Consider the following 27,788-nt stretch of genomic DNA (forward strand, 5'->3'; position numbering starts at 1 on the left):
TTAGCAACAGGTCCGTGACATTGGTCTCTGGTTGCGGGACGGGGAGCGAAGATGCCTGAGGTGTGTGCCGGACCCTAACCTCTCTTTCACTGATGCAGGTGAGATCTTGTCTCTCACCAGGCAGGCTGGAGGAGGTTTAGAGGATGTAGGGAAAGTCACTATTGCACCGTTATGCAGAGATGACTGAGGGCTGAGATGAAGCTCTGAGTGCTCTTGGTGGCTCAGCAGCAGCAGGGGCCTCGTTTTCTTGGACGTGGCAACCCCATGCTCACTCGTTTGGTCACATGCTGATGGAAGTACTACTCTTTCTAGGATCAGTAGTTAGCGCATGAATTCTGTCCCTAACCCAGGACTGCATTTGCACCCACTCAGATAAGCCCCATCTTGGTCCTGAGGGAAGAATGAGATGCCTTCAGTTGAAATGGTTGGCAAGAATGTGGTAAGAGGGAAAAAGGTTTTATTTATTTATTTATTAAAGATTTTATTTATTTGACAGACAGAGATCACAAGTAGGCAGAGAGGCAGGCAGACACAGAGGAGGAAGCAGGCTCCCCGCAGAGCAGAGAACCCAATGTGGGGCTCGATCCCAGACCCTGAGATCATGACCCGAGCCTAAGGCAGAGGCTTTAACCCACTGAGCCACCCAGGCGCCCCAGGAAAAAGGTTTTAAAAACACAAACCCTCCAAAAGCTTGGCTGCTTCTTCGTAACTCAAAATCCTTTGATAGCCGCCCTCCTCAATACAACTATACCTAACAACTGGCTTCAAACTCCTTAGCATAATCTTCCCAGCCTCACCATTCACTCCCACCAAGAAACCTCACTTCCCAGTCATTACATCCCCATATCCACCATACCTGTTTCCACATTGAGGCAGAAAAGTGAAGTGGTTAAGGGTGTAGGGTCTAAAGTCAGACCAAGAATGATTCCAACTCTTCCCACTTTCTGACAAGTTTACGTGACCTGGGGTAAGTTATGGAACCTCTCAGCCTCCGTTCCTTCCTCTGGATAACGAGTTTCTCCCTGGCTCGTTACGGACATTAAACGAGACGTTGCTGGCAGCTCGGAATTCTTCCTATGCACTGTCTCCTTACCACACCTTCACAGTTGCCTCAGTGAGGGATGAGAAAAGCACGACTTAAATGTTATTAAAATACTCTCTCAAGGCCAGGTGACTTCCAGTCACGGCAAGTCTGTCTCCAGAGCCTGTTAACGACCGAAGTTTTCTAAGAACGCGATCAACCAGTACCTGTTCTATGAATGAATTCACGCATGCTTTCTCTTATGCACAAAGTGAAGTCAGATTCATTGAGCTCATGATGTTTAACAGTTTAAGTCGTTTGTCTTCCTCAACTACGTGAGCCTCTTTCAGAAGGCGGCCATTTAAAAATGCATTTTTGTAACCGCAAGAAAGACCCTGGCCCATCGTAGGTGCTCAATCAATGACACCGAAAGAGGGAGTGACTGATTGGGCCTGACATTTATCACAGGGAGACCAGAGTGCTTCCAGCCGAATAACTGTCTCCCTGTCAGTGTAAAGCTCTGACAACCTTGTCTCCCCTATGGTCGCCGTAGCATGAGACCCACCAGCCATGCAAGAGGCCGGACTTTCAATGGGTCACTGATTGGAGGTGAGGTTGTTTCCGAGGCCCCTCAGACATCCTGAGGCTGCCTCCTAATGTGGGTCACTCACATGGTGACCGCCGGACATGCTGCCGACACAATCACCAAGTTCTCTCAAGTGAGGTCGCATGCTAGCTGCCCAGCTGACGTCTCACCAAAATGGGGGAAATGAGATGTCACAAGATCGGCTCCGTAAATCACAGGATAATCCAGTTTTGTGCTCATTCAAAGAGCAGTCGTCTGTTGTAGGTTAATTCTGGGGCTCCTTCCCAACCTCCCCTGGCTTCCTCTCGGACTTATGCCCACTGGGGCATTTCACCCTTCTCTTGCATGCTCCCTCTCCCTGTAGTTGGTGGGGAAGGAAGGAAAAAGGAATCGTCAGGGGAAATGAATTTCGTGATTTATCCCAAACTGAATTGACTCCTGTCCTCCCACTGCCACAATTAATCAAGAGCTAAGTGCACTGGAGACAAAGAAGTATCACAGAAATGGATCTATTTTTTCTCCTCAACGGCGAACATGGTGGCTCTGGGTGCGACTTGGCTTTAACCCGACAGGAGGGAGCGGCCTGTGTGAAACGACGGCCTTTGACAGGGAGACTTTCTGCTTCGGTACCCTGTGAAACAAATAGTTTCCTACAAACGACCGTCTACTGCCCAACCTTCCACTAATGCGATTAGAGGAGCTAATTTCCTGGGTTGGTTTCCCCGCCATTTCACCCATCAGAGCTGGGTTGCTACAAAGGCCCTCCCTCCTGGAAATTCCTCCTCGACCAGCACCTGTGGAAAGAGTGTGGCTTGACTGGCTTTTAAAAAAAACGAAAGGGATAAGGATGAAGATGCCTTAGCAACGGAACGGCCGTGGGTGTGAAAACCTTCTTAGAGCATTTGCGGCAGCTCCTTCAAGCCAAGAATAAGTGTTTACGCACCTCGGATTTGATGATGCCATGTTCTTCCTCACTCGTTAAGAAGCCAGTGTAAGGTTCAAAGGCCCTGAGGTCTTGCCCTTCACACTCCGTGAACTGTGACTGGCCATCTATGCTTGCCCACTCTGCATTTGCTTCCAGAGACTTGTTCTTTGGCCAACAGGTGACTTTACCATAATATTCCACTAAAGGGCCATGACTGCTCCAGACTCCCTCTCCCAGATGACAAATCTTTTATTTTTCTTTCAATCTTGACAAAGAGATTAAGAAACCTCCTGTGAGGCATAAAAGGTTATCAGGAGGCCCTGCCCAATTCAGGTACCTCGCCTGGTTGATGAAGTTAATTGAACTTAGGCCACTACTTGAAAAGAGATTTTCCACGAAGGGGCAGAAGAGAGAATCATCTCTCTCCCTTTCACGAAGAAAGAAGCAGGTCAACATGGCTTTTGGCTTCCAGGAAATTAATTAATAAAGGAGGTTGCATGCAATGCCACTGGATTTAATTAGGAAGTAGTAAGGCCACAGCAGCAGCCACATGTTTAAAATTTATAACCCAGTGCGTGCAGAAAAATGCCTGATCTATTTTGCTCAGTGGTGGCATGGGAAATGTGGGAGTCCCAAAAAAATAATTTTGAAAAGGGTCCTCCAGAACTCCATTCATTCTTTTATAAAGTCACCACCCATTTGGATATTTAGGTTAGGGAAAATCTGATCCAACCACTGAGTAAATGATTCTAAGTAGGACTCTGTGGCCTTTCAAAGAAAGGACTATTATGTATATTTCCGTGGTAATCCAATCCCCCATTAAGCACATAGTACATCCTCAGTAAAGAGAACACGAGCAGTGACTATTCAACAGGTGAGCAATTATTTACTTAGCGCATATATATGTGTAGGCTTTATATCAAGAGCTTACGGTATAAAGACATAGCCTCTGACCTAAAGACAATGGGGCGCCTGGGTGGCTCAGTCGGTTAAGCATCTGCCTTTGGCTCAGGTCATGATCTTAGGTTGCTGGGATGGAGCCCCTCATTGGGTTCCTTGCTCAGTGGAGAGCCCGCCTCTGCCTCTCCTTCTGCCCCTCCTCTCCACTTGTGCACTCTCTCTCTCTCAAATAAATAAAATCTTAAAAAAAAAAAAAAAAAGAAGACACTAGTGGCCATATGGGTAAATAAGGAACAAACTGTCTCATCTCAGTTCATGGCAGCCCCATCTTCTCAGGGTCTCAGATAGAAATCTTGGAGTCACCCCTGACTTCTTTATTTCTCTCACATACCCTATTCAATCTATCGAAAAATCATGATGACCCAATCCTCAAGAAATATCCAGATTTTGACCATGTACTGTCACCTCCACTGCTCCTACTTGGGACTAAGCCACCAGTCTCTTTCCCATGGATTATTGCAATAATTTCTAACCAGTCCTCCTGTATCTACTCTGCGCCCTTCTTCCATCTAAAAGCCAAAGTGCTCCTTTGAAAATACAAATGCGATGATATCTTATCATTCCTCGGCTCAAAATCTTCAATAGCTCTCCTTGTCTCCCAGAAACAAGCAAGTCTTTTCAATGCTTCTATGGCCCTATGTGATCTACTCCTATTGCATGACCAGCCTCGTCTAGAACTCTCCTCTGTGCTGATGGAGCTGCAGCCACACGGGCCTCTCCCTATTCTTGGAATAATCCAGACATGCTCCTACTTCAAGGATTTTGCACTGGCCTTTCCCTCTGCCTGGAATGCTCTTCCCCCAATCAACCTGTTTCCTCTTGCCACAATTTAAACACTTCAGCTCCACTGTTCCCAACTCACCCTCAGTATCCCAGTTTCCCTTATGATGTTCTATTTTCTGATAGCCACTTACCGTCTTCTAACAGTGTACAGTTGGCTGACCTATTAACTTACTGCTTACTGTCTCTCTCCTAGCACCAAAAAGTATGTTCCAAGAAGACAGTGATTTTTAACTTCCTTATTTTTGTTCTGCTTATTGTACCTAGAAGAGTGTCTGGCCCATATTCAAGAAGTGAATGAGTGAATAATGGCATACTGCAGAAAATGCTATAATGAAGTCATGTGTATGTATTATACTTGATCAGCATGCCGGGCTAAAGGATCATTGCCTAGCTATCAAGGATTTCATGTAGACACTCCAAAATACAGATTCTGATTCTAATCTGATTCAGTGAAGACTCATGGACTAGTTCATTGTGTATAAATGTGCACAGAGACCCTCTACAGAGGCTGAATTCAGATGCACAAATAGCTTTCTTGTCTAGACACTGTACGAGGACAAGTATATTCATTTCTTTTAAAAAGTCACCGCCCAGTCAGACTGCTATGAGATCTTCTAGATCAGAGGGCAAGCCGTGCTGCTCTCTATGGCTAGGAGGAGGCTGGTTGTGCAAGGTGACCAGCTGAATCCCTTCAGTCATGACCGCACTCCCTTTGTCTTTCTTTTAATTAAAAATGCTTGGGAAATTTCATAATCACAGTGGTTTACAGAAGGATAAGTTGACGTGGAACTCAGCTGGGCCAACTATTGAAATGAACACAGGGTTGACGGTGCATTGTGGTTTAAACAGAAGGACAGATAGGAATTAATCATGTTCCTGAACATAAGACAAGGGTGAAGAATCCACAAAGTAACAAGGTAGGCCATTCTAGCCATGACATGAGAATAACTTGCACCCTAGAACATTTTGGAACAAGCAGGCATAATGAAATGTTGAATAAGTCCACCAGTCAGTTATTGGTTAGAACTGGCACCACAGAAATTAGGGCAAGTAATATCTTTAATAAAACATTTGCTAGGGGCATCTGGGTGGCTCAGTGGGTTAAGCCTCTGCCTTTGGCTCAGGTCCGGTCTCAGGTCCTGGGATAGAGCCCCACATCGGGCTCTCTGCTCAGCGGGGAGCCCGCTTCCCTCTCTCTCTGTGCCTGCCTCTCTGCCTGCATGTGATCTCTCTCTGTGTCAAACAAATAAATAAAATCTTTTTTTAAAGATTTTTATTTATTTATTTGATAGACAGAGATCACAAGTAGGCAGAAGGCAGGCAGAGAGAGAGGGGGAAGTGGGCTCCCCGCTGAGCAGAGAGCCCTATGTGGGGCTCGATCCCAGGACCCTGAGATCATGACCCGAGCCGAAGGCAGAGGCTTAAACCACTGAGCCACCCAGGCGCCCCCCAAATAAATAAAATCTTAAAAAGAAAAAATTGCTAGCCAGTTACCCATAGGACAGATTGCTGTTGTTATTGTTATTTTTGAAGACTCAAAGACAACAATGATTTTTATGCTAAACTTACATAGTAAGTGCTTTCAGAATTTGATGTAGGCCTTCCTATTTATTATGATCCAGAATGAACCCCTGACATGGACTCGGGTAACTACACGACTCTTCCAATACTACTCTGAGGTTATACACATGGGGAGGGGGATATAAAAGAATGAATTTCAAGATCAACTACTAATATGAAAGTACAGGACACCCAACGGCTCTCCGTGTGCACAAGGGGTTAGGAAGGAACATCTGCCAACAGCCCCAGAGAAGCAGAATCCCCACCAATGGCAGGAGATGTGTCATCTTACCTAAGTAGTTATCGTCCTCAGATTTCCCTGAGAAGCTATGCTGCCTCACATCAATATTGGTAGCACCTGCTGGGATTCGGACCACAGTATTGTAACCTGAAAAGAATTGAGTCACAATTCAGTATTCCACAACACAGTTCAGTTTCTCTTGAGTATGGAGTTAAAGGTGGACAACCAAGGAATGCAATAACAATTCTTACTATTAGGTGTCTTCTAGCCAGACGGGTAATGTACCTTAACAAGACTGATTTTATGCCTGACATGAATACTCTGACCTATTACCTGTGGTTAACAATTTTTAAACTTTGACCATTTTCCGTCTCCTGGTTCTTTAGGAACAGATTCTTACCATAATGTACTGTATTAAATGTTCCTGCCACTGTTTTGCATGAAGAATTATCGCCACCACAAACTCCACATTTATCTCTCCGGGCTTTGGAATTTAAAATGTGATCACATCCAGCTTGCTTTTAAAAAGAAACGTTTGAAATAAACGGTAAGTATTATAAAAATACAAAAATTATAAAACATTATGACATGGTAATTAGCATGGTTCTTTAGGCATTCACAATGAATTAGGCATTCACAAATGACAAGGAAGTCTTTTTAAAGTTGCAAGGGTTGAGAACTCAAATTATATATAGCCCTGGTACAGAAAACGTGGTCCTTGGACTGGCAGCCTTAAGCATCCCTGAGGCTGTTAGGAATGTACAATCTCGGGCTCTACCCAGATCCATTGTGGGGTGGGGTGGGGGTGGGTTCTGGCACGTTAGCAAGATGCTTATCTGCTTCATCTACAGATTAAAGTTTGCTGGCTGGCTCAGGTAGAATGTGTGACCCTTGATCTCAAGGCTGTAAGTTCGAGTCCTGTGTTGGATGTAGAGATAACTTGAAAATAAAATCTTGAAAAGAAATCAAGCTTGAGAAGTCTAAGTCTACAAATAAGTGGGGTAAATGAAAAGAACTGTTCAGGAATGAAAAAAAAAAAAAGGAATGTGGTGGGGGGCTGTATCCTATAAATAAAGAGCCGACATCCCATGTGAAGGGAGCAACCTCTCTCCACTCTAGACTCCGCAGCTGTGAAGAAATAGGAACCCTACGTTGACGTATCTTTCAAGAGAATCTGGAAAATGGGATTTCATGTGAAATCCCCTGTGTTTAAATACGCTATGAATGGAGGACAAAGCAAGATTCCAGGCTGCCACCATGTGAGGCCAGAGGCTTCAAGCACCTTCTGGAATTTCTCCACATCTTAATGTAACGCAGCCATGTTGACAGAGGTCTGCAAAGGACACCAGCAACGACTAGGACACCAGGACAGAGTTCACATTCTTGTCCATGCTGTCCACTTGTAGGAACTAGCCTTTGAGGAGAAGCTCAATGTTTTGCTATGAACGGACTGATGAGAAAATGAGCGCTGTTGTTGTGAGTCGGAGAGCAGGGGAAGCTGCTGGGGGCTCTTCCCATCAAATCCCACTGACTGGGATTCCCATTTTCCTGGACCCCATGCAAGGATCAAATAAACTATCTCAAAGCCTGGCTACATTTAAGAATGTTTTCTGATGGGTGAGAGCAATGAAATGGTATCAAGCCCTCTAGAAATCACAGCACGGATGCTTTACTCTGCCAGAAATTTCTCGATTTCCCTTCTGAGAGTGATTAACAGGCGTGTCTCAGGTAGAAGCTTTCACGCTTGAAATCAGAATGAGAAACCCGACTCCAGCCGGACTAGAGTGTGATCCCTCTCCGACATCTCTCTGGAGCAGAGCTCTTCTAGGAAACCTGCTGTATGAAAGCATTTGGGTTTAACCTTAAGAGCCAAGGTTACAGTAAAGGAGGGTGTGTATCCACGGATTATTAAAATACACTTTCACGGGGAGGTTTGGTGCAGACCCTCACGGAGCTTGAGAATGTCTGAAAAATGCAGGACGCTGGTTCTCACAGTTGGGCGACAGCATCAAGCTGCCATTGTTGATGCTGCCCCGGGGAACACACTTTAAAAACCACTTCCCTGGAGACAGTGCACAGATATTAGCTGCTGCTGGCTCTATCAAGGAAGCCACAGACCACAGCGTGGCAGCAGGACAACACAGTCAAGAAAACACCACCCGGGACTTACCCGGCAGAGGCCCTGGACACAGATATCGCTGGTGTCCTGGCCACACGGGGTCCCGTCCACCACCCTGTCCCGCAGCTGATAATAGGCTGTGCTCCCGGCCACCCGGCAGAACAGCTTGCAACGGTCCTTCATCAGAACTGGAGAGGAAACACACGACGCAGCGTGACTTCTGGGCCCAGACCCCGCGCCAACCTGCCCGCCGTCCGCGGACACCCCCCACCCCGGACACACTTACTTCCACTGTACTTGGGGACCCAGCGCACGCTGGGAAGCAGACCGTTGATGTTAAAATGTTTGCCGTCAAAGTGAGCGCACTGCTCCTCTCGGAAGTCCCGCTTCTGCTTGAGACACGGCTCTGTGTTACAAGACTTGAACTTCATTCTACGCCCTACACAGTACTTGCCACCGTTTTTCGGCCTGGGGAAAGAAAGGGAAAGCACACACGCGCTGGGTCACAAGGCATTTCTCCCCACATCACTCTCTCCTCCGTGGCTTCCTGTCTTCTAGGGAAGTGGCTGACGACAGAGGCCAGGACAGTCCAGGACAAAGATTCTGCAATCCGGGTTTGCTTTCTGCCTTCATGCCAGAAAGTATATGACCTTGGGCAAGTCACCCCACCTCTGCAAACCTCTGCCCTCCATCTGGCAAACTGGGAAAGCGCCATCAGGTAAGGCTGTCTTAGGGATGGAATGTCAGAGCTGGAAATACAAAGCCTGGGCTCTATCAGGCAAGGATCTGTCCTCTTTCTCCTGAAAATCCAGTCCTCTGGTTTTCAAAATGTGGAAAGGAAAAGGGACAGAGGAGTAGCTAGAACGCTCCCCGTCTGCTTTATGTAACATGATATTCTCACAGGAGACCAGACTCACATCTGTGCTATTCTATTTCCATTCATTCTTTCCCTCCTCTCTCTCTCTCTTTCTCCCACCACCCCCAACAACCATGGCTTTTCTTTGTTTTACAAATGAGACGGAATATAGAGAACACTCCCTTATTTGGACTAACCTAACAGGAGAAGCAGGAAAAGCCTACCGGTTTCATTAACTTTTGTGTGATGGGAGGTACGTGGTCTGCTTGCATAGCCTCACACTGCAAATTCCATCTTGGCGTGCAACCCCCAATTATAAGAAATTCAAATGTACATGTATTTTCCAGATGGGACCCAGTGAGTCAATGAGACGACACCTCTCCTAGTGGTCCGCGGCTTGCCAAATCCATCATGGAAATGGGAAGATCACAGAATCACAGGAAGCTGGGCTCACCCACCCAAGGCTCGGGCAGCTTGGATTTCACCGTTACCCTAGGACATCTCTGAAGGAAAGTTTTCCACTTTCCTTCTTTAAAATGAAGCTTTCAGAGTCCCTGGGACCATACAAAGTGTTTTTTCATTTTGTTTTGTTAAATCAGGACTTGGGGGAAATGGGACATATATCCATGCCCATAAAAGTATGGAATGAGAGCTAGTCCAGCAGGACAGATAAGGCTTTGGAGCTGGAGCTGGGCTCCAGTCTTGACTCTCTCCTCCTTGTGTGACCTTAGATGAAGTTCTCAGCCTCTCTGAATATTAGTTGCCCCTTCCCTACCATCTACACATGGTAGATGCTGAAGAGGTTAGCTACTAGGTTAATATGTCTGAATCTGGTCCAACGGAGAAGTTTGTTTTGAGTACTGAGCTTGTGCTAAGATATGGGGCAGGTCTCAGTGCTTCTGCAGAGTGCCCAGGGGGCACTGGTCGTGAAACTGCTGCAGTGTGCTCCCTAGATCAACAATGTGCAAACTAAGGCAAGAACGTGGGCCTTGTAGCTACACAATAAACGCCTCCACATCTGCCATCGGGCCTCTCTGAGCTCCATCCTGCACATGTGAAACAGAGGATACAGTGCACCTGAAAAGTGCATTAGGAATCTGAGAAGCTTAGTAAGCAGTCTGATAAGTACTGTTATTTATCACAAAGAAAACCGTAACTAGGGATACAAAACGATATGTAACCTCCCACTGTCTAGGTCTGATTTTTTCTCCATGAAACACAACTAAGTCGGTGTGTCTTATAGCTGCCTGCTGCACTCAACTCACTAACCCACACTCGTATCTTGCCCTGGAGTAAGGCAGACATGGACAGGAGGTTCAGAGAAGTCAAGGCCTTTGCCATGGTCCACACAGCTCATAAGCGAGCTGGGACAGGACTAGAAATCCAAGTTTCCCAGGTTCTTTCTTTGTCTGTACTCTCTTGCTCCATTATCCAGGAACAATAGTCCAGAGTTTTTTGTTTTGTTTTGTTTTGTTTTTTTTCTTCTTTTTTTCTTCGTTGGTGCCATTTAGAGATACATCCTTGGTTTCCTGGATTCCAAGCTCTTCTCTAAGTACCAAGACACTCTAGTCTCATGTATAAAATATCACAGATTACATGTAAATAAAAAATCAGGCCCGGAGCGCCTGGGTGGCTCAGTGGTTTAAGCCTCTGCCTTCAGCTCAGGTCATGATCTCAGGGTCCTGGGATCGAGCCCCACATCGGGCTCTCTGCTCAGCGGGGAGCCTGCTTCCCCCTCTCTCTCTGCCTGCCTCTCTGCCTACTTGTGATCTCTCTCTGTCTATCAAATAAAAAAAAAATCTAAAAAAAAAAAGAAAAAAGATCAGGCCCACACCTGTTCAGGTGAAACTTGCCTTAATGGCGGTACAAAGAAGAACTCTTCTGTTTTTCCACAGGTTGAGATACTCTTTGTGGAACCTTTCAAAAGGGCCCAACTAACGATGGAGGATGGATCACTTATTTATTTGCCTTTTTGAAACGAAATTCTTCCTTTTTGAAATGAAATTCTCCACAGTTGATTTTTTTTCTTTTGGCTCTCTTACACAAGAAGTCTTAACTCACTCTTGAAATCGCCCCAATGCAGCAGCTCCTGGGACTTCAAATCAGAAACCCTTAGAGGCGGCTTCCCTTAGGAAGGCAACAGTCCCCACCTTGGCTCGCTTTTGCACACTATCAAGTGGCAAATGGCATTTAGTGACTTCCTTTTATAAGTGGCATTTTTCATAAACACTCCATGGGCGAGGCTGTATTGTGGACGGTCACCAGCAGGGACTCTGGAAACGGAAGGTTTGAATCCCAGGCCTGCCTCTTGATAATGGTGTCATCTTAGGTAAGTAGCTGAATCTCTCTGAGACTGTTTCCCCAGTTGCAAAAGGGAGACAACACTAAGATATACTTCCTTGGGGTGGGTGAGGGTCAGCTGGGTTAATCCATTCCAAGTACGGGAATAAGGTAACAATGAGGTAACAATGGTTTTTACATTTTAAAAAATTAAGAAAAAATAAAACATGTATTTTGAGAGGCATAGGATTACACGAAATTCAAAGTTCCATGTCCATAAACGAGGTCTAATTGGCAAATAGCCACAACTGCTCATTCCACAGGCCCGGTGTACATTTCCCACTATATCTGCAAGGTTGAAGAGTTGGGTTGGAGATCCTGTGATCTGCAAGTCTGAAATATTTACTGAGCTATTTTATGGAAAAATATTCCTTTACAGTAAAGGTGTGCCCACCCCTGAGCCACTCTTATGTGCAAGGCTCCATGCCACTTTGTGTGACTGTGCCCAGCCATGCTGTGAGGTAGGTAGTGGCATCCTTGTTCCTGAAGTTCGTTAATGGGGTTCAGAAATATTAAGTAACCTGGTCAGGTGACAGGCCATTAAGTAAGAACTGAGGGCTGGGAGACAGCATAGGTCTCCCTGACCCAAAGCTTGTGATCTGAGGTCTTTCCTATGCTGCCTCTCTTGAGATAGGCTTCTTTCCATTTCAGGACTCCTTCTGTGACTTTATTGGCTTTTTATATAAAGATAGATTATACTTTATTAATAAACACAAATTTGCCCTTTCAAAATACATGGCTTTTCTTTTATCCCAAATCATCTCTGCCTGATTTGCAAGGACCATATTATGGGGAAGGCTGTAGCCTACTGAATTTACCTTTTAGTGTGGAAAAAATTCACGTTATAGTTTTGTTTTTTTTTTTTAATTCAGATCATGTTGCAATTTAACAATTTGGCTGGGTAGGAATATTTTTTCCATGCAGACAAATAATACAAATGATAGGAAACGCAACTTTAAAAATATTAATCATATTGTCCAACTATTAAAAAACTGCATTTCAAATAGGGGTGGAAAGGGCTGATGGAAATTGCTAGATGAATTACTATGAAAGTAACTACATTCAGCACAGCCAAGCTGAATTTTTTTCTTCAAGTGCACATTACACAACCATGCCTATGACTATACAAAGAAAACTCATGACACTACATGGCCAAAGCTACAAAGGCATTTTTGCAAAGATCATCACAGGTGCATTCCACCCTCAGGGAAAGCTAAACTTTGGTCTGCAAATGGGTTTGCACAGAAATCTCAATGTCTATCTGTATTTACAATGAATTGGAGCAGGCAGATTTGGGTTAGCACAAAGAAGGTATTTCTAGTGATAGGACAGGCAGCTTCAGAAGGTAGTGTGTTTCCCGTGCATGGACGGTTTGAGAAGAGGTATAATGGCCAGCTGCAGAGGTTGCTGAAAAGCTCTTCAAGGATTGGATGGGATGAGCCAGAGGGCTGTCCTTGCGATCATTCATGATCCTTCCTAATGGAGTGATCTACGGGCCTGGATATCTTTATTCATTCCTTAGTTAATGGCTCTCCCAAAGCAACCAATTCTTGAATTTTGAAATAAGCTCCCCCAACTCAGTGCCTCAAAAAGAAAACTTTGCTGGGGCGCCTGGGTGGCTCAGTGGGTTAAGCCTCTGCCTTTGGCTCAGGTCATGATCTTGGGGTCCTAAGATCTAGCCCTGCATTGGGCTCTCTGCTCAGCAGGGAGCCTGCTTCCTCCTCTCTCTCTGCTTGCCTCTCTGCCTGCTTGTGATCTCTCTGTCAAATAAATAAACAAAATCCTTTAAAAAAAGAAAAAGAAAACTTTGCTGCAATTCTTTACAGCCAAATGAGAGATTTGTTTTCTTAGATGAAATAGACACAAGTCTATTACCTTGTCATCAGATTTAATTAGCAGTTACTATGGCGAAAGCTTAAGTGTGAAAATATCTAGTTCACAATCTTCTTCTCAAATATAGGAGTTTATTAGTTTTTAATTTAACTTACCTCCTAATTTAAAAGAAAAATAGAAGCACCAGAAGAGGGAAAGCTTTGCCTCTCCCAAAGAACTGGCATGGTTTTTTAAATTTTTGATGGACCTGTAAAAATTCTACAGACTTTTGTTCTAGCCACCAACAAGCTCAGAGTCAATTTAGAGCACAAAATAAAAAGGACAGGGCCCAATTGCCTGATAATGCATCTTCTAGTTCCAATACTGGTCTTGCTTTAGTACTCTAAGTTGTGTTTTTGGTGGCTCTGATTTTAGATCTTACTGTATTACGTGTTTCTCACAGATCAGATGATCATGTAATTAATTGTCCAATCCAGGACACTAGAGAAAGTAAAGGGTAGCTATTGATAACTTCTCCTGACAACAGATGTGAACAGGGACAGTTTTTACAGATTGGAACACATGCTCATCTTATCTGTAGGGCATGGATCATAAATGGGATTAAAAAAACCAAATAAAACATTTAAAGACAAAATGGTCGGGCCCCATTCTCATGATGGTAAATCAGCAGCACTGCATACTGAAAAAACCAAAAACCATTTGACCTAAATCAGAAAGCATCTGGTTTCTACAGCTTGCTCATTAGGACACCATAGTCCAAGGCTCCTTCTCCTTTGTAGCTTTCATGCTTTTGGGGGGACGGGGGGGGGGGGGGACCTAAAAATACAGCATCAAGTATTTGGATACTAAACACATCCTTGAATCGCAAGAATACTGTAAAAAAAAAAAAGTCCAGCATTCTTAATAAATATACCTTGGATACTAAAAATGGGGCTCTACAGTATATTCAGAAGGGCTCCTCAAACTGGGAAAAGACAGGTTGCCAGTGATGGGAACACCATTCTCCTCCAGTTCCTTGAGAATCAGAAGCTATCCCTTCTGCCTTCTGCATAACGAACCATGTGCTCTGTGAATTTCTCTGCACAGGCTTTTAAACCGAGATTTGGATCTGATTTTCCTTTTCCTGTGTCCCTTTCTCTTGTCCAACGGACTTCCCCGCCACTGCCATTGTGAACTCAAGGTTTTGTGAGGCAGACTCCTTCCTCAATTCACAGGGACATCCCAAAGAGCAAATAGCTTGGAAGAGCTTTCATGGAATGATGTCAGCCCTGACACTCAGCTAGGTGAATGGTGCTCTTTTAAAGCCTTCCATAGCAAACAGCAAGGACAAGGACCTCTAATTGAAGTCTTTAATGATCAGTTCCTAACTTCTGAATGTGAGGATCTTTGCTTCACTTTGAAGCTCAAGATCCTTTCCTGCTGAGATCTTTACACTGGGTGATTTTCTTTGTCTGGCTCTTTCCAATTATGGAGTGATTTATCTCTCTCCACTTTCCACATTACCTCCAGAACTACTCTGAGACTTAAAAAAACAAAAACAAAAACAAACAGTTCTTCTGAATGAAGTATTCTTGGGTCACAATTTCAAAAATGTCCACTTGTCGGCAATATTCATATCCTCATGGCAATAACAGCACACTGGAATAATAATAATAATTTGGCTCTCTGTTAACACCGAACAGTTTTTAATTTTTAAAAAGTGTGTCGTATTTGCTATTAGCTTAAAATGCTTTATTTTATTTTATTTTATTTTTTCTAAAAGATTTTACTTATTTATTTGACAGACAGAGCTCACAAGTAGGCAGAGAGGCAGGCAGAGACAGAGGAAGGGAAGCAGGCTCTGCGCTGAGCAGAGAGCCCAATGCAGAGCTCCATCCCAGGACCCTGGGATCATGACCTGAGCCGAAGGCAGAGGCTTTAACCCACTGAGCCACCCAGGCGCCCCTGAAATGCTTTATTTTAATGCTTCAATAATACAGTTAGGATTTATAACGGACTTTTAAAAACAAGTTGTGGAAAACTATATATAGTATGATCCTTATTTCATATTACAGAATCCTTATTTCATATACTACATATTACATGACAAATCTTTTTTCAAAGCCCAAAGTGATACTATCCAATCATTTTCCCCTGGTTATTTCCTTGTGGGGTATAGGTGGGAAATAGGAACAATGATAACAGAAATTTTTTTATCGTGTAGCTTTGTGTCTGGATTTTTTGAAAGCACGTACTATATTTATAGTACCGTTTAAACCAATACAAAATTGGTTAACCACTGTTAAACCAATACAAAATACAGACTCTATTAATAATCTAATGTTTTGTGTTTATACCCATAGTGAGAGACTAGAGTCTATGTTTTCTAGCTCTTGAACTGTCTTTGCAGAGGCTAATATCATGTAAACATGAGACAAATGTTGGACTGTGAGCAAAAGTACATGAAAATAAATAGATCATTATCTGTGATTTGTACTAATGAGTATTTATCATGTTGGGGCTTGCAGCAGTGGCCTAAAGCCATGTTCTTTTTTGTTTAACACGATTCATATTTTTTCTTATAAAAAAACTGGAAGCTCTGGCAACACTAGGCCATCTTCCTGCCTGTGAACAACCAGCTGGATCTGAGCCGTGCCCTGTACTTAAGTCTCTACTACCCTGTAGGACAACCCTATTACACTGTACCAACCCACTCCCTGGTCTTACCTGCTTGTTTCTGTCCTCAATTCAGTCTGCTACCCTTAATGTGGACTCATAAATGAGTCCTGTGCATGACATCACTTTATATAACACCAAAACAAATGGGTCTTCAATATGGTTATTGGCTTAGACATCTAAAAACTACCCTGATTCTATGAGGACTCCTTGGTCCTCTGGCCTATAGAGGTTCAATGACCTCTATAATACCACCCTATGACCTTCTGTTCCTTTAGATTTTGATACACCTTAGATCCAAATAAAATTTGATGTCATTCCTTATGATAAAAATATGCTTTCTTAAATCTCCTTATAAACACACACTCTTACTGTGACAGAGGCTGGGAAAAAACCCCATCAACTTCATTTGAACACGTACTAAAGGCTAGGCTGGTAAAGACAGCCACGGTCTTTAATTTAATGAGAATTACCCCAAAAGCCAGGCACTCCCAGTCTGTACACTGTCTGGTTGTGGGATGGACCTTAAGGTTGCACCTGTAAGACGGCTACCTTGACCCAAAATGAATTCCTGCCTTGGGGGATCCAGTCCCTTAGCCTCTGCTACCACTACCCGGGGGTCTGCGTGCCATTTGAGGCATTTTAGTAGCTAAACTGCAGAGGCACCGAGCTACCTACAGTCTGGACAGAAATGTCCAATTTCTTCCTTTCCTTGGGACAATCCGTCTGTTCCCTTTGTTAGCCAGCTATACTGAGCTCAGCAGGCAGTGAGATATGTCTGATGTCAAACCATTAAACAGGCCAATGAATACAATAGCACCTACTGCTTGGCAGACAGAACTTTTTTTTGTTTTTGTTTTTAAGATTTTATTTATTTATTTGTCAAAGAGAGAATGAGTGCACAAGCAGGGGGAGCAGTAGGCAGAGGCAGATGGAGAAACAGGGAGCCTGACGTGGGACTCGATCCCAGGACCCTGATATCATGACCTGAGCCGAAGGCAGATGCTTAACCCACTGAGCCACCCAGGCGTCCCAAGGTAGATAGACAGGATCACGGAAGAAAGTGTACTACAGAGGACGGTGCCTGGGAAGAAAGAGATCGGCTATTACTAGTCTAAGCAACCCTAGAAATCCACTCCCTCTTGAAGGGGGAAGGAGCTCTCCATCTGTCCCCAGCTACATCATTCCCTTCTGGAATGTGCCACTCATGCTATGCCGATAAAGCGACAGCAAGAATTTCTAGGACTTACTCTGGTCTGTTGCACTCCCGAATAGCTGTTTTGATGCCCCCTCCACACGTTCTTGAGCAGGTTCCAAAGGGACTCCAACTTCCCCAGGATCCATCCGTCACGGGGGCCTCCATTTCTTTGGGGACACAAAATCCAAACTTGCAGTGCTGTATTTAATAAGGGGAACAGTGAGGGAGAGATCGGTGCTGGAGACATCGTAGGACCCGCTACCCTTTTGAGTATGTACCATACTTCATTCCGCCTCCCAACCCCACCATGTGCTGGTTTGAAATGCTGCCATTTTCTATATGAATAATGGAAACAGTAGGGATTTTCATCATTATATGGCCACATTCTATATGAATAATGGAAACAGTAGGGGTTTTCATCTTGTACTTAAGGATTTTAGGTCCTGTCTTCATTTACCGCTTGCTTGACTGAAATGAGCCCGGGAGTGACTGGCTCCAGGCAGTCAGGCTAACCCCTGTAGCTGGCTTCGAAGTGCCCAATTAGTCTACTTGGAAAAAATGAGGAGAGGAAGTGGGCAGACTGGTTGTAGACGGGGCCAACACGAGTTCCTGGATTTGTAGAGCGTCTCTCCATTAAGAAGGCTCAGAGACGCTGGGAGCCCGGTAAAATATATTTTATTGCTCCCCGCGGATTTGAAAAGCCAATTTTAATTAGGTGGGAGAGGAAAAAAAAAAAAAAAAAAAGCAAGTTACATGATTCCCATAAACTCACTTCACCAAAGCACACAGGATGAGACCAGAGCAAAATGGACAGATTACCGACAGCCCTAAACTTTATGGCTTTTTTGTGACTCATGGCTTCAGAGTCTCCAGCCTACAGCAGGAAGAAGGCCATGATGCTTAAGACGAAACAAAACAGAATAAAACTCCTCAGCAGGACAAGGGATTCGGAGAAGCCCATTTCAACCCTCTGCCATTGTTGGGGTGTGAGGCCCTGACACAAAGCCGAGGTCACTGAGCAGCGGACAAAAGCGGAGTGGAGGCAGGGGCGGCAGGAGGTGACGCCCCGCGGCTCGCTCAGATCTCTCAAGTGGAGCTGGTGATGGCCGGCTGCCGTGATTTATCTGCAGGGAGGCCACAGGCAAAAGCAGACCCACAGCGGCCGGGGGTGGGAGAGTGCGCTGGGAAAGCGGACAAGTAAGGCACAGGTGAAGGTCCCCAACGCAAGGGGCAGCCGCACAGAAGCCTCGGTGAACGATTATTCCGAGAGCACAATTAAGCTTTCTCTGTTTTGCAGCGTCCTCTCTTGCAACAACTCTGCTGGGGTGTCTGAGGATGTCCCCTGTCCCTGGGCTGCGTGGCTAAGGCTTAAAAGGTTCTACATTCAAAGATCCTGGGCACTTCTATGCCCAAGAAATGTGGGCAGAGGGAGAGGGGGTGACGTCACTCTCGGACATCCTCTTCACAATGGTCTTTACGGGGGTCGTGAACATTTATTGGAACATACGCACATAAAAACAAATGAGAGAGGTAGCCTGCGTCTGCAGCTCCACCATCCAGCGAGAACGTGCCAGAAGCCACATGTTTTAAGATTTATTTTAAATGTTTAGAAACCACATTAAGACAAGCAAAAGGAAAACTGAAATGAATTTTAATACCTTTTATTTAGCTCAAAATAGCTGAACATTATTATTTCTATATGGAATCAATATAAAATTATGGTTGTTTTTTGTTTTACATTTTTTTTTTTTCATACTAGGTCTTTAACACCTGGTGTGTATTTTCACTTCAGCACATCTTGGTTCAGAGTGACATTTGAAGGGTTCACTAGGCACTTGTAGCTGCTGGAGGCTATACTGGACAGCGGAGGTCTTGGAAGGCCAAAGCTTGGCAGGCCAAGTGGGGAGCCAGGTCTCTCCCACAGACTAACCTTGTGACCCTAGGTGAGTCCCTGACTGTTCCTACAGTGTTCCTAAAAAATGGAGACCAACATGCCAAAGTTGTCTTGAGTAGAACATGAGACACAGCACATCTGAAGTACCTAGTATACAGTGAAACACATAGAGGACCTGACTTAAATACATTCTCAGGGCTCTTAGTATTGGTCAGGCAGTGTTCTAAGCATAGATAGATATTAACATAGTCCTCCTAGCACACTATAAAATAGGTACTCTTATCACCCCCATTTCTACTGAAAAGAAAACGGAGGCACAGACAGGTTGATACCAAATATCAGTAAGGGGCAGAGCTGAGATCGAAACACAGTCTGACTCAAGTGTGCACTCTTCACTGTGACACATGCTGCCTCTCAATTGTGAGCAAATGGGGACACTGATTTTGGCATGTAAACAAAGAAAAAATTAAAATAAAAGCAAGATTAATGACATGGTTAGGTGAGGCTGAGACCCCCAAGTTGTCCACCCGATATCCAGTCTCTCTGTTCTCCTTGGAAATAGACTACATTATTTTCCTAGAGCCTTGTACAGATAAGAGTAGTCAAAGAGATGTCAGCAGACTTCACTGGCTGATATTCCTAGGAAGGTCCTTTTGCCTCTTTGTCCCCTGCCCCTTGGCTTCATTCTGCCTGGAACTCCCACTTGATGGCTGGAGTTGCTACAGCCATTCTGTGACCTTGAGGATGAAGTTCATTTGCATATGATAATGGAACAGGAAGAAATTAGATTTATGGAGCTGCCACAACAGTCCCATAACCTGCCTAGTTTGGGACTAGTTTTTTTGTGTGTGTCAGAAAAAAAGAGCCAATTTGATTATATTACTATAACTGGATCTCACCTAAACAAAATTCTTAATTAATATTCAATTGGAGTCATAGAACATGACCCTCAGATTCAGCCCTCAAATCTTCCTGCTAGAAACACATTTTATAAATCCTACAAAGTAATGAGATATTCCTATACTTCTAATTAAAAACTGGTCTGCAAATCAAATGTTCCTTACTGATATGACCACTGATAGGTAGAAAGGGAATGACAAGAAGAGCTGAGAAGAATAGGAGAAGTGCCTGAAGTGACAGAGGCTGGAAATCAGGGCTCTTTGGGAGATATTTACCACAATGACCTTATTTTAGCAGGCAAATTCGATAAACAATACTTGCGTGCTGGAATAGCCACCACATCGTAACAAAGCAATAAGGAGCTGGTACAGTCCTAGCCAAACAATAGTCAACCTTTTCTAAAAGCATCTAGAACCATTTAAATGGTATTTTACCTAAACACATCTTTTTTAAGGAGTTTGGAAGAGGGACTTGGAGGTCCATTTTGTCCCAAGAAAGCTTAAAATAAGAGTTTCAAACCTCAGACTCACGAACGGGGTTAAAATGAAATGTTAATGGGCTTAACAAGAGAATGGAGAAAATAAAGAGAATTAGAGTCATTCATCAAAATAACATTGTGTCAGCAGCCCAAGACAGATCACTGCTGAGGGAGCAGGGCAGAAAGAAGAGAAAGAAACAAAAAAAAAAAAAAAAAAAAAGGAAAAATTAAGCCCACCACAAAGGGAATCCAAATTAGTTGGAGAAAAGGCATATGGTTTTACTGCCAATTCAAAAAAATAAAACAAAAACAAAAGTAAAACAAAAAACAAACCAGAACAAAATGAAAAACAAAACAAAACAAAAACAAAAAAAAAACACACAAAGAATTCCTATGCCAACAGATACACCATCTTCTGTGTTTGCAACATGCATAAATGCTCTTCAGGAAAACAAACACACATATGGCCGCATTTTTAATAAAAGCTGCTAGGCTTGGCCACTTTTTCTAAAACAGAACTACCCACGTACCTATCATGTTCTCCGCATAGTTACTTCTCTGAGTGTCCTGCCCTTTGGAATGCCTTGAAGTCTCTTGCTCTTGCCAAACACAAGCGTACAAGGAAAATGACTTCTGAAAGACCTCCAAATTTCCCCATCCCTCAGGTATAAGATTACCCTGCAATCCCTTATCTCCTGCTTCTGTTACAAAAACAGAAGATTGGAAAAAGATACAACAGACTTTCTCCCGAATTCTTTTCTGTTGGAGAATGACTGAGATACGGCACTGGCTATGGTGAGGTTGGTAGCCTGTCTGCCACAATGTTACGGAACATAATTCACTTCATCCTAGTACCGAAACTCTTTGTTACGGTTTTTCCAGCAATAACATATATCAGAAACAGACTTAGTAGGTGGGTGCCTCAGACTGGCAAAGAACCTTAACACAAGCCCAGTGATTTTTCTGAGCTCAAAGAGAATTAATTTAAGTAATAGAGTGGGCAGGCTCAGACTCAAGCCAACTAATCCAGTTATCAATGAGGTATATAGTCTGTTGTCATCTTACATCAGCTGCTAGCACCTGTCTGGGTCACTGTGCTTTAAGCAGGACTCGGAGGCCACATTGTCATTTTGTAAGAATGAATGAATGCTTAATGGTTGTCAAGGAAACCTGAGAACCACAATCCCACTCAAATCTATGATCTTCTGGCCATCAAAGCGCTTAAGTTAAATGTTCCACAAAAAGCGAAAAATTCTTCCTGGCTAAGGACATCTATCTCTTCTTATGCTTATGAAAGGTACAAAAGCTGTAGTGTCCATGATCATACATAGCTTCGGTTGGTCTGTTCATTGGACAAAGCTATATTCTCTGCTGCTGAGGTCTTAGCCATCAAGAAGTGAGAACATGAGCTGATTTAGTCTCCAAGTAAGTCAAGTATAAAATCAGCTTCATTGTCGTTTTTAATTTTTTGTGGACAGAACTTTATAATTTTTCAAATAACATTCATACCCTCCAGCTCACATCACTTTACAATCACCAAGGCAGATGGGTAAGGAAGCCACTGGTCCTCCTGCTTGAGCACTGGAGACAGAGGAGCTCAGTGAGCCCGAGGTACTGCAATTATAGGGAGACTCTCTGGCCCCTTCAGACAAAGCAAAGGAGGAATATGGGGTGGGGAGGGGCTGGAGTGTGGGGACACTGCCCTAAAAAATAAATAAATAAATAAATAAAATATAAAATCGGGGAAGGGAGCATTCAAGTCGATCACTTCTGAGGACCCCTTCCATAGAAACATGCTGAGTGCTACTCATTCCTCCAAAGTGGAGGCAAAGAAGAAGAGAACAGGATATTAGAGGTGAGTGAAGTGGACCATGGGAGGAGGAGAGAAGAAAGGAAAAATACATGTAAGGATGTCAACACACTCAGAATATAGCCCAGGGATAGCATGAGTGGTGAGAGAAAGAATGCCCTTTGCCATAGGGATTAAAAAAAATCAGGTTTAGATCTAAAACTTTAAGTAGCCCATGTTTTGGATGGTGATGATGATAATATAGCAACTTTTTAGTTTCTAGATGGATACCAGGTACAGAAGTTTGTACGAGTCATACTCCTAGGTGTGGGGGGCATTGTTATTTCCAGGCTGTATAAGGAACAGATTTTTATTTATTTTTGGTTATTAACAAGTAAGTGGGAATCATTATAACCAACTCACAACATACATTTGCATATTTACCAGGTGACATCACAGCTCTTTAAAGGGACCAACGCAGGCTGGAAAAAGCCTGGTATCCCAGCAGTGAACAAAGGAAGTTTGCTGTATTTCTGTGTTTCTTTGATTTTTGAAATTTCATTTATTTTATTTGAGAGAGAGAGAGAGAGAGAGAGAGAGAGCAAGCGAGCATGAGCTGGGGGAGGGACAGAAGGAGAGGGAGAGAATCTCAAACAGAGCCTGTGCTGAGCGTGGAGCCCGACGCGGGCTCCATCCCACAGCCCTGAGATCGTGACCTGAGCCAAAATCAAGAGTCAGAGGCTCAGATGACGGAGCCACCCAGGTGCCCCTGTGTCTCCTTGATTTTAAGATGCTCCATCAACTTAAAAGCCAGCCTTCCATTGCCGCCCCAAAAACAGACAAAGAGAAGACAAAGACAAAAAAGACAAAGCAGAAAAGAAACACTGTCTCGCGTTAAACCAAACAGCGTGTTGGGATTGCAGGAACGTTAAAATGAGAGAAGGGATGTTTTCCAAATTGAGGCAATAATGCTCGCTCTGTGTCTTGTATCAGTATTATCCTAGAATGTAAGTTCTCATAATTTTCCAAAGCAAAATTGAACCTCTTACCCCCCAAAAGTATGACACATGCTGAAACACACTGTGTTGTATACTCTAAACAACGGTGACTAAAACGACAGCTAAAATCGTGCCCACTTCTGCTACCCCTGGGGTGCTACTTGCCTTTCCGGGCTCACACTCAGTCCCGTCTGCCCAGGGTGTGTGCTGAGTCCGGCATACTCCATCCACATTATTGCACCAGAGTCGTCTACACTGCATCTGTTCGGTTTGGTTAAACAACAAACCAGTGACAATGTGATTAGATGATATGGAACCAGGCAAGGGTTGCTTTCAACTAATGTTTTGCCAACAAGATAGCATAGGTTACAAACACATTTTTTTTCTCCATATGATGATTGATAAAATATTCCAAGGGCTACGTCTAGCAGGACTTCAGGTGGGGTAAAAGGGTGATGTTTGCTATCATGGGAAAAACAGAAAGGAATATCATCTGGGGTGAGTTTCACTTAAAAATTTTTATTCTTTCCATGGAATCAGTGTACTTCACAATTCCCCTGGTATTTCCAATGTCTCTCCCACCAAAACCACCAACCAGACACCCAAAGGAAGAGAGTGGGGTACCTCAGAAAAGCACATTTTTGTCCATTTGCCTCCTGATAACCATGGGGTATCATTGGTCCAAGTGTCCACAACATACACATTAAAATATCCCACACTCATCAGTTAAGCTACCTATTGCCAGAAATGATTTCAAGCCCCACGGGGTCAGAGGGCATAGCCCTGACAAGCTACAACAGGGACACAGGTTTGTCTCATGAATGACCTTTACCGAATCTAGAAGAGTCCCTGTTATAAAGGTCATCCAGACAAGTCAGTGAGGATGAAAGGAGCCGAGGAGAGGAAAGGGCTGAGCTACGCCACTACGCCACTACTGGCTCGATGCCCCTGTCCTCTCTGAATCTCAGTTTCCCACATGCAAAATGAAAATGGTAATGACATCTCCCTTCTGGGCCATCACGACAGAGAAGTGAGAATGCACAGGTAAAGCACCATTTAACAGCGAGCGCTGTCACAGCTGATCGTCATCGTCCTTATGTCTGTGGTCATTAATGGTCAATGGACCATTCTCCACTTGGCCACCCGTGGTTTACGTGAGAGTGAGAAGCCCTTGGGAAACCGTGGATTAAAAACATCCAGAATCAATGGACAGGGGCAGAAGTGGCCCCCAAACACTTACCATGTATGGGCACACCTGAGAACCTGGTCCAAAAATTAATTCACATTGTTTATTCACGTCGTACAGGAGGCCTGGCAGTTGGGGAGGCAAAGGGTAGGATCTGGATTCAGGTTCATTAAGTAAACACTCGCCGTAACCGGTGCTATGGAAAGCAGAAAAACACAGATGGTGAGAGCCATGACGAGAAGGGGCTGTTAAGGGGTCCAGATGAAAGTCAAGGCCATCCCACCATATTAAAGGTAGAGAGGACAGTTCCTTTATCGGATGTGCTTTATTCTTTATGTCCCAGGCTAACATCCAAAAGCGGAAGCTCCATTTTTGGTGTATACTCGTCTGAGGAACCACTGGCTCTCCACACAAAACAGTCAGTAGGAAACATGCAGCTTTTACAGCGTTTGTCACAGTTTGGGGCAATTAATCTGCTTATTTTTTACTCTCCTCTCCAATAGACTGTAAGCTTCTTAGGGGCAAAGATAGCGTCTTTTTCACCCAAGCCTGGGGCTCTAAACACCATAGCAACAGGTCTTTGGTAAATGTTTGCTGAGTAGAAGAGTGGGTGAATCAACAACTCTAAGAAGAAAGACTTCAGGCCATCTGGTTGGCGAGAAAAACAGCAACCCTCGAGTTCTTTCACTTTTCTGCAAACACCTCTTCTGGAAAATTCACACCTGGTGAGTTCTGATTAATAAGGCCCCACTTCCCCGTGGCTGGAGAAATAGACACCCAGTGACCTTGGACCATCACTTAACCTTTCGTACAGCTGGGAGAGAAGAGCCATGAATCTGTGACACGGGGATATTGTATAATGTAATTGGATCTTTGCGCTGCCTGGCAGGAAGCTTAAAAAAGAAACCAAGAGAAAGAAAAGAAAGAAGGAGAGAGAGAGAGGGGGAGGGAGGGAAAGAGAGAGACAGAGGAAGAATGTTCTTAATTCAACCACACGGCGGTCTGTGTGATCTTCACCCACCCCCATAACCCTCTTGTGGGTCATCTCGCCACCCTCTCCTTTTCGGAGCCAAAATTACTAAGTCAGAACCACAAGAATTCTGTGGCCTTCCCTCATCGCCTCTTCACATTCATGGGTCCTCCCCCCAAGGCCCGAACAGAATTCATCGCTTCACCAAGAATGAAGCCACATTTACATATTTGCTTTAAGATCCCGGCCTTCTCTTGAGCTCCGTCTGTAATCTTCGAAACTCGGGCCAGGAGAGGAACGGCACAGATGTCAGAGAGGTTGTTTTTTTTTTTTTTTTTTTTTTTTTTTTTTACCTCCTCCCAGGAATGTCAACAAAAATAACAACGCCAAAGGAATGCTTGACTCTACATTTTCTTTCCCACAAGGAGCTCGCTACCCGGAGACCAGACACTAGAAGCCCGGGCTCAAAGAAAGTTGAAGTCTTACTCTAAAAACTCAGTGATATATTTTCGACTACATTTTGACCACAACCAGGGGTTGGTGTAGAAGTTCAGCGTCGGAGCCATGACATGCTGGGGGCTCTTGACGCCTTCCTCCTTGCACTTGTTGTTGTCATCATGAGGCATGTTAAACCTAAGGTCAAAGACACAAAGACAGGGACGGCAATGAATACCAAAGCACCGAGTTCTTATCACTGGTTCAAGGAGGCACCTGTCCAAGAGAAAAATGTTGACTGCCTTCTGCATTTTGAATAGGAACCCACATCCTGGGGAGCAGGAGAAAACTTCCTAGAGGGTTGAAGAGGGAGTGGAGCAGAGAACGTGATTCTCACCCAAGTTAATACAAAGTGCCTTTAATGTATATATATATATATGAAAAAAATGACATCACAGGGTGCATTAGCTGGGTTAAGAGTCCTTTTTGGAATTGCAGACGCTCCGAGCGTGCTATAGTTCATGCTAGAATACAGTAGTGGGAATTCCTAATAAGCCATTCAAGGCCAACTTATAGAGTCAAGAATTTGGCAAGTTATGATAACACTGCAAATATAAAGAGTCCTTCAAGTGTCAAACCTTGAAGCCAAAAACTTTCTAATAAGAGGCTCACTATGGGTCTTGACATCTCCTTTGGGGCTAGGTTGACAAATGACACAGCCACGCAGGTATATCATTATAAAGGTATGGGAAGTTCGTGCACAATAAAACCCATTAAGGAAAGCTGAAAGCGTAGAAACTAGAAGCATGCCAATTCCACCGGCTTAACGCAGACGGGGCAAATCGTTTCATGTCTCCTGCCAACGCCGATGGATTGGTACTGCTTCCTCAAAAGTTGGGCACAAAAGGATTCTGAAACGAATCCAGGTTCTGCCCTGAGAAAAGGCTATGATGGAGTACCAATGTCCTCTCGGGCCTGGGAGGGAACTCCGCAGCGGCATTAACACATACTTGCCATTCTTGGCTTCGCTGGAGGAAATGGGGTGGGGGGAATGATAGGAAGCATTTCTCAATCTAGAAACATCAGTTCTATGACCCACATGCCATTCTCAGCTCTGGTAATGAACTCATGAACTCAGAGGGGATGTCCTCTCTGGATGCCTCCCCCGTCACAAAATTGGTGCATGGGGATCATTTTGCATTTAGGGGGGAATCCACTCCACTAGTTCATCTTGCATCAGGGAGATCAGCGAGCTAGACAGAAGATGGACATGTATTCCATGTGAATCTGAAAGCTGGAATCACAGCCTGTCAAGTCCATTCCATTCATTTCTCCTGGGTATGGTTTTCTTTTTCTTCTCAAACAACTTGGGCTCTTCAATAATGGCCCACAGGAATAATTGCCAGATGGAAATTACGAGACAGAAAACCTTCATCGGTCTAGGTTAAAAAGAATAGTGGGTTTTCAGGCTTAAGAGCCTATTTTCTTAAAAGAATGCCCCCGTTTCCTGTTCCCAACTGCAAAGTCAGTGTCACACCTACAGTGGGAAACCCAACCCACGCAAGAGCCTCAAATCATGGTTGGTTGTTTTTCTGTGGTGTGAAGAAGGCGTTTACTCATCACCCCAAACATGCCCAGATAAAATCAAGTTTACTTCATCAAACCAACAGAGAACTTCTTTTCATTCAAATGTCAGGCACGTTTGCTCACAGCAGGGGCTAGACTGTAATATTCACTGAGCACTTACTAAAAAATAAGAACTGAGACTTTTTTTTTGCATTCACAACATACCAGGCAATGTGTTAATTGGGTTAGATGCTTTATTTCATTTAACTACCTTATGTGAAAAGTGCTATTATGATCTGCATTTTATAGATGAGAGAATACGAGTCGAGTCGTAGAGAGATTGAATTACTTGTTTAAGGTCACAAGGGTGATGGGGTGAAGGAGCTGGCATTGGAAACCACTCCAGCCTGATTTAAAAACCCCTGTGTTTTGGAATACATATAAAGCATATTCCCTCCTATTAGACAAATTGTGGAAGATTTTCAGGAAGGTCGT

General features: G+C 44.0%; 1 protein-coding gene across 5 annotated transcripts in view; it reads right to left on the minus strand.

The window, feature by feature from the left end:
- Positions 1–27,788, minus strand: part of ADAMTS9 (ADAM metallopeptidase with thrombospondin type 1 motif 9) — a 164,252-nt gene that overhangs the window by 101,620 nt on the left and 34,844 nt on the right. For all 5 annotated transcript variants that reach the window (XM_059390103.1, XM_059390104.1, XM_059390099.1 and 2 more), the window contains exons 9-16: positions 25,779–25,925; positions 24,377–24,518; positions 23,302–23,397; positions 17,130–17,275; positions 8,482–8,663; positions 8,247–8,383; positions 6,477–6,594; positions 6,128–6,223 (exon numbers count right to left, since the gene is read on the minus strand). In XM_059390103.1, coding sequence (XP_059246086.1) covers positions 6,128–6,223; positions 6,477–6,594; positions 8,247–8,383; positions 8,482–8,663; positions 17,130–17,275; positions 23,302–23,397; positions 24,377–24,518; positions 25,779–25,925 — 1,064 coding nt within the window. The remainder of the gene's footprint in view (positions 1–6,127; positions 6,224–6,476; positions 6,595–8,246; positions 8,384–8,481; positions 8,664–17,129; positions 17,276–23,301; positions 23,398–24,376; positions 24,519–25,778; positions 25,926–27,788) is intronic.

The sequence above is a fragment of the Mustela nigripes genome, chromosome 2 (assembly GCF_022355385.1).
Source record: "Mustela nigripes isolate SB6536 chromosome 2, MUSNIG.SB6536, whole genome shotgun sequence".
Taxonomy (NCBI): Eukaryota; Metazoa; Chordata; class Mammalia; order Carnivora; family Mustelidae; genus Mustela; species Mustela nigripes.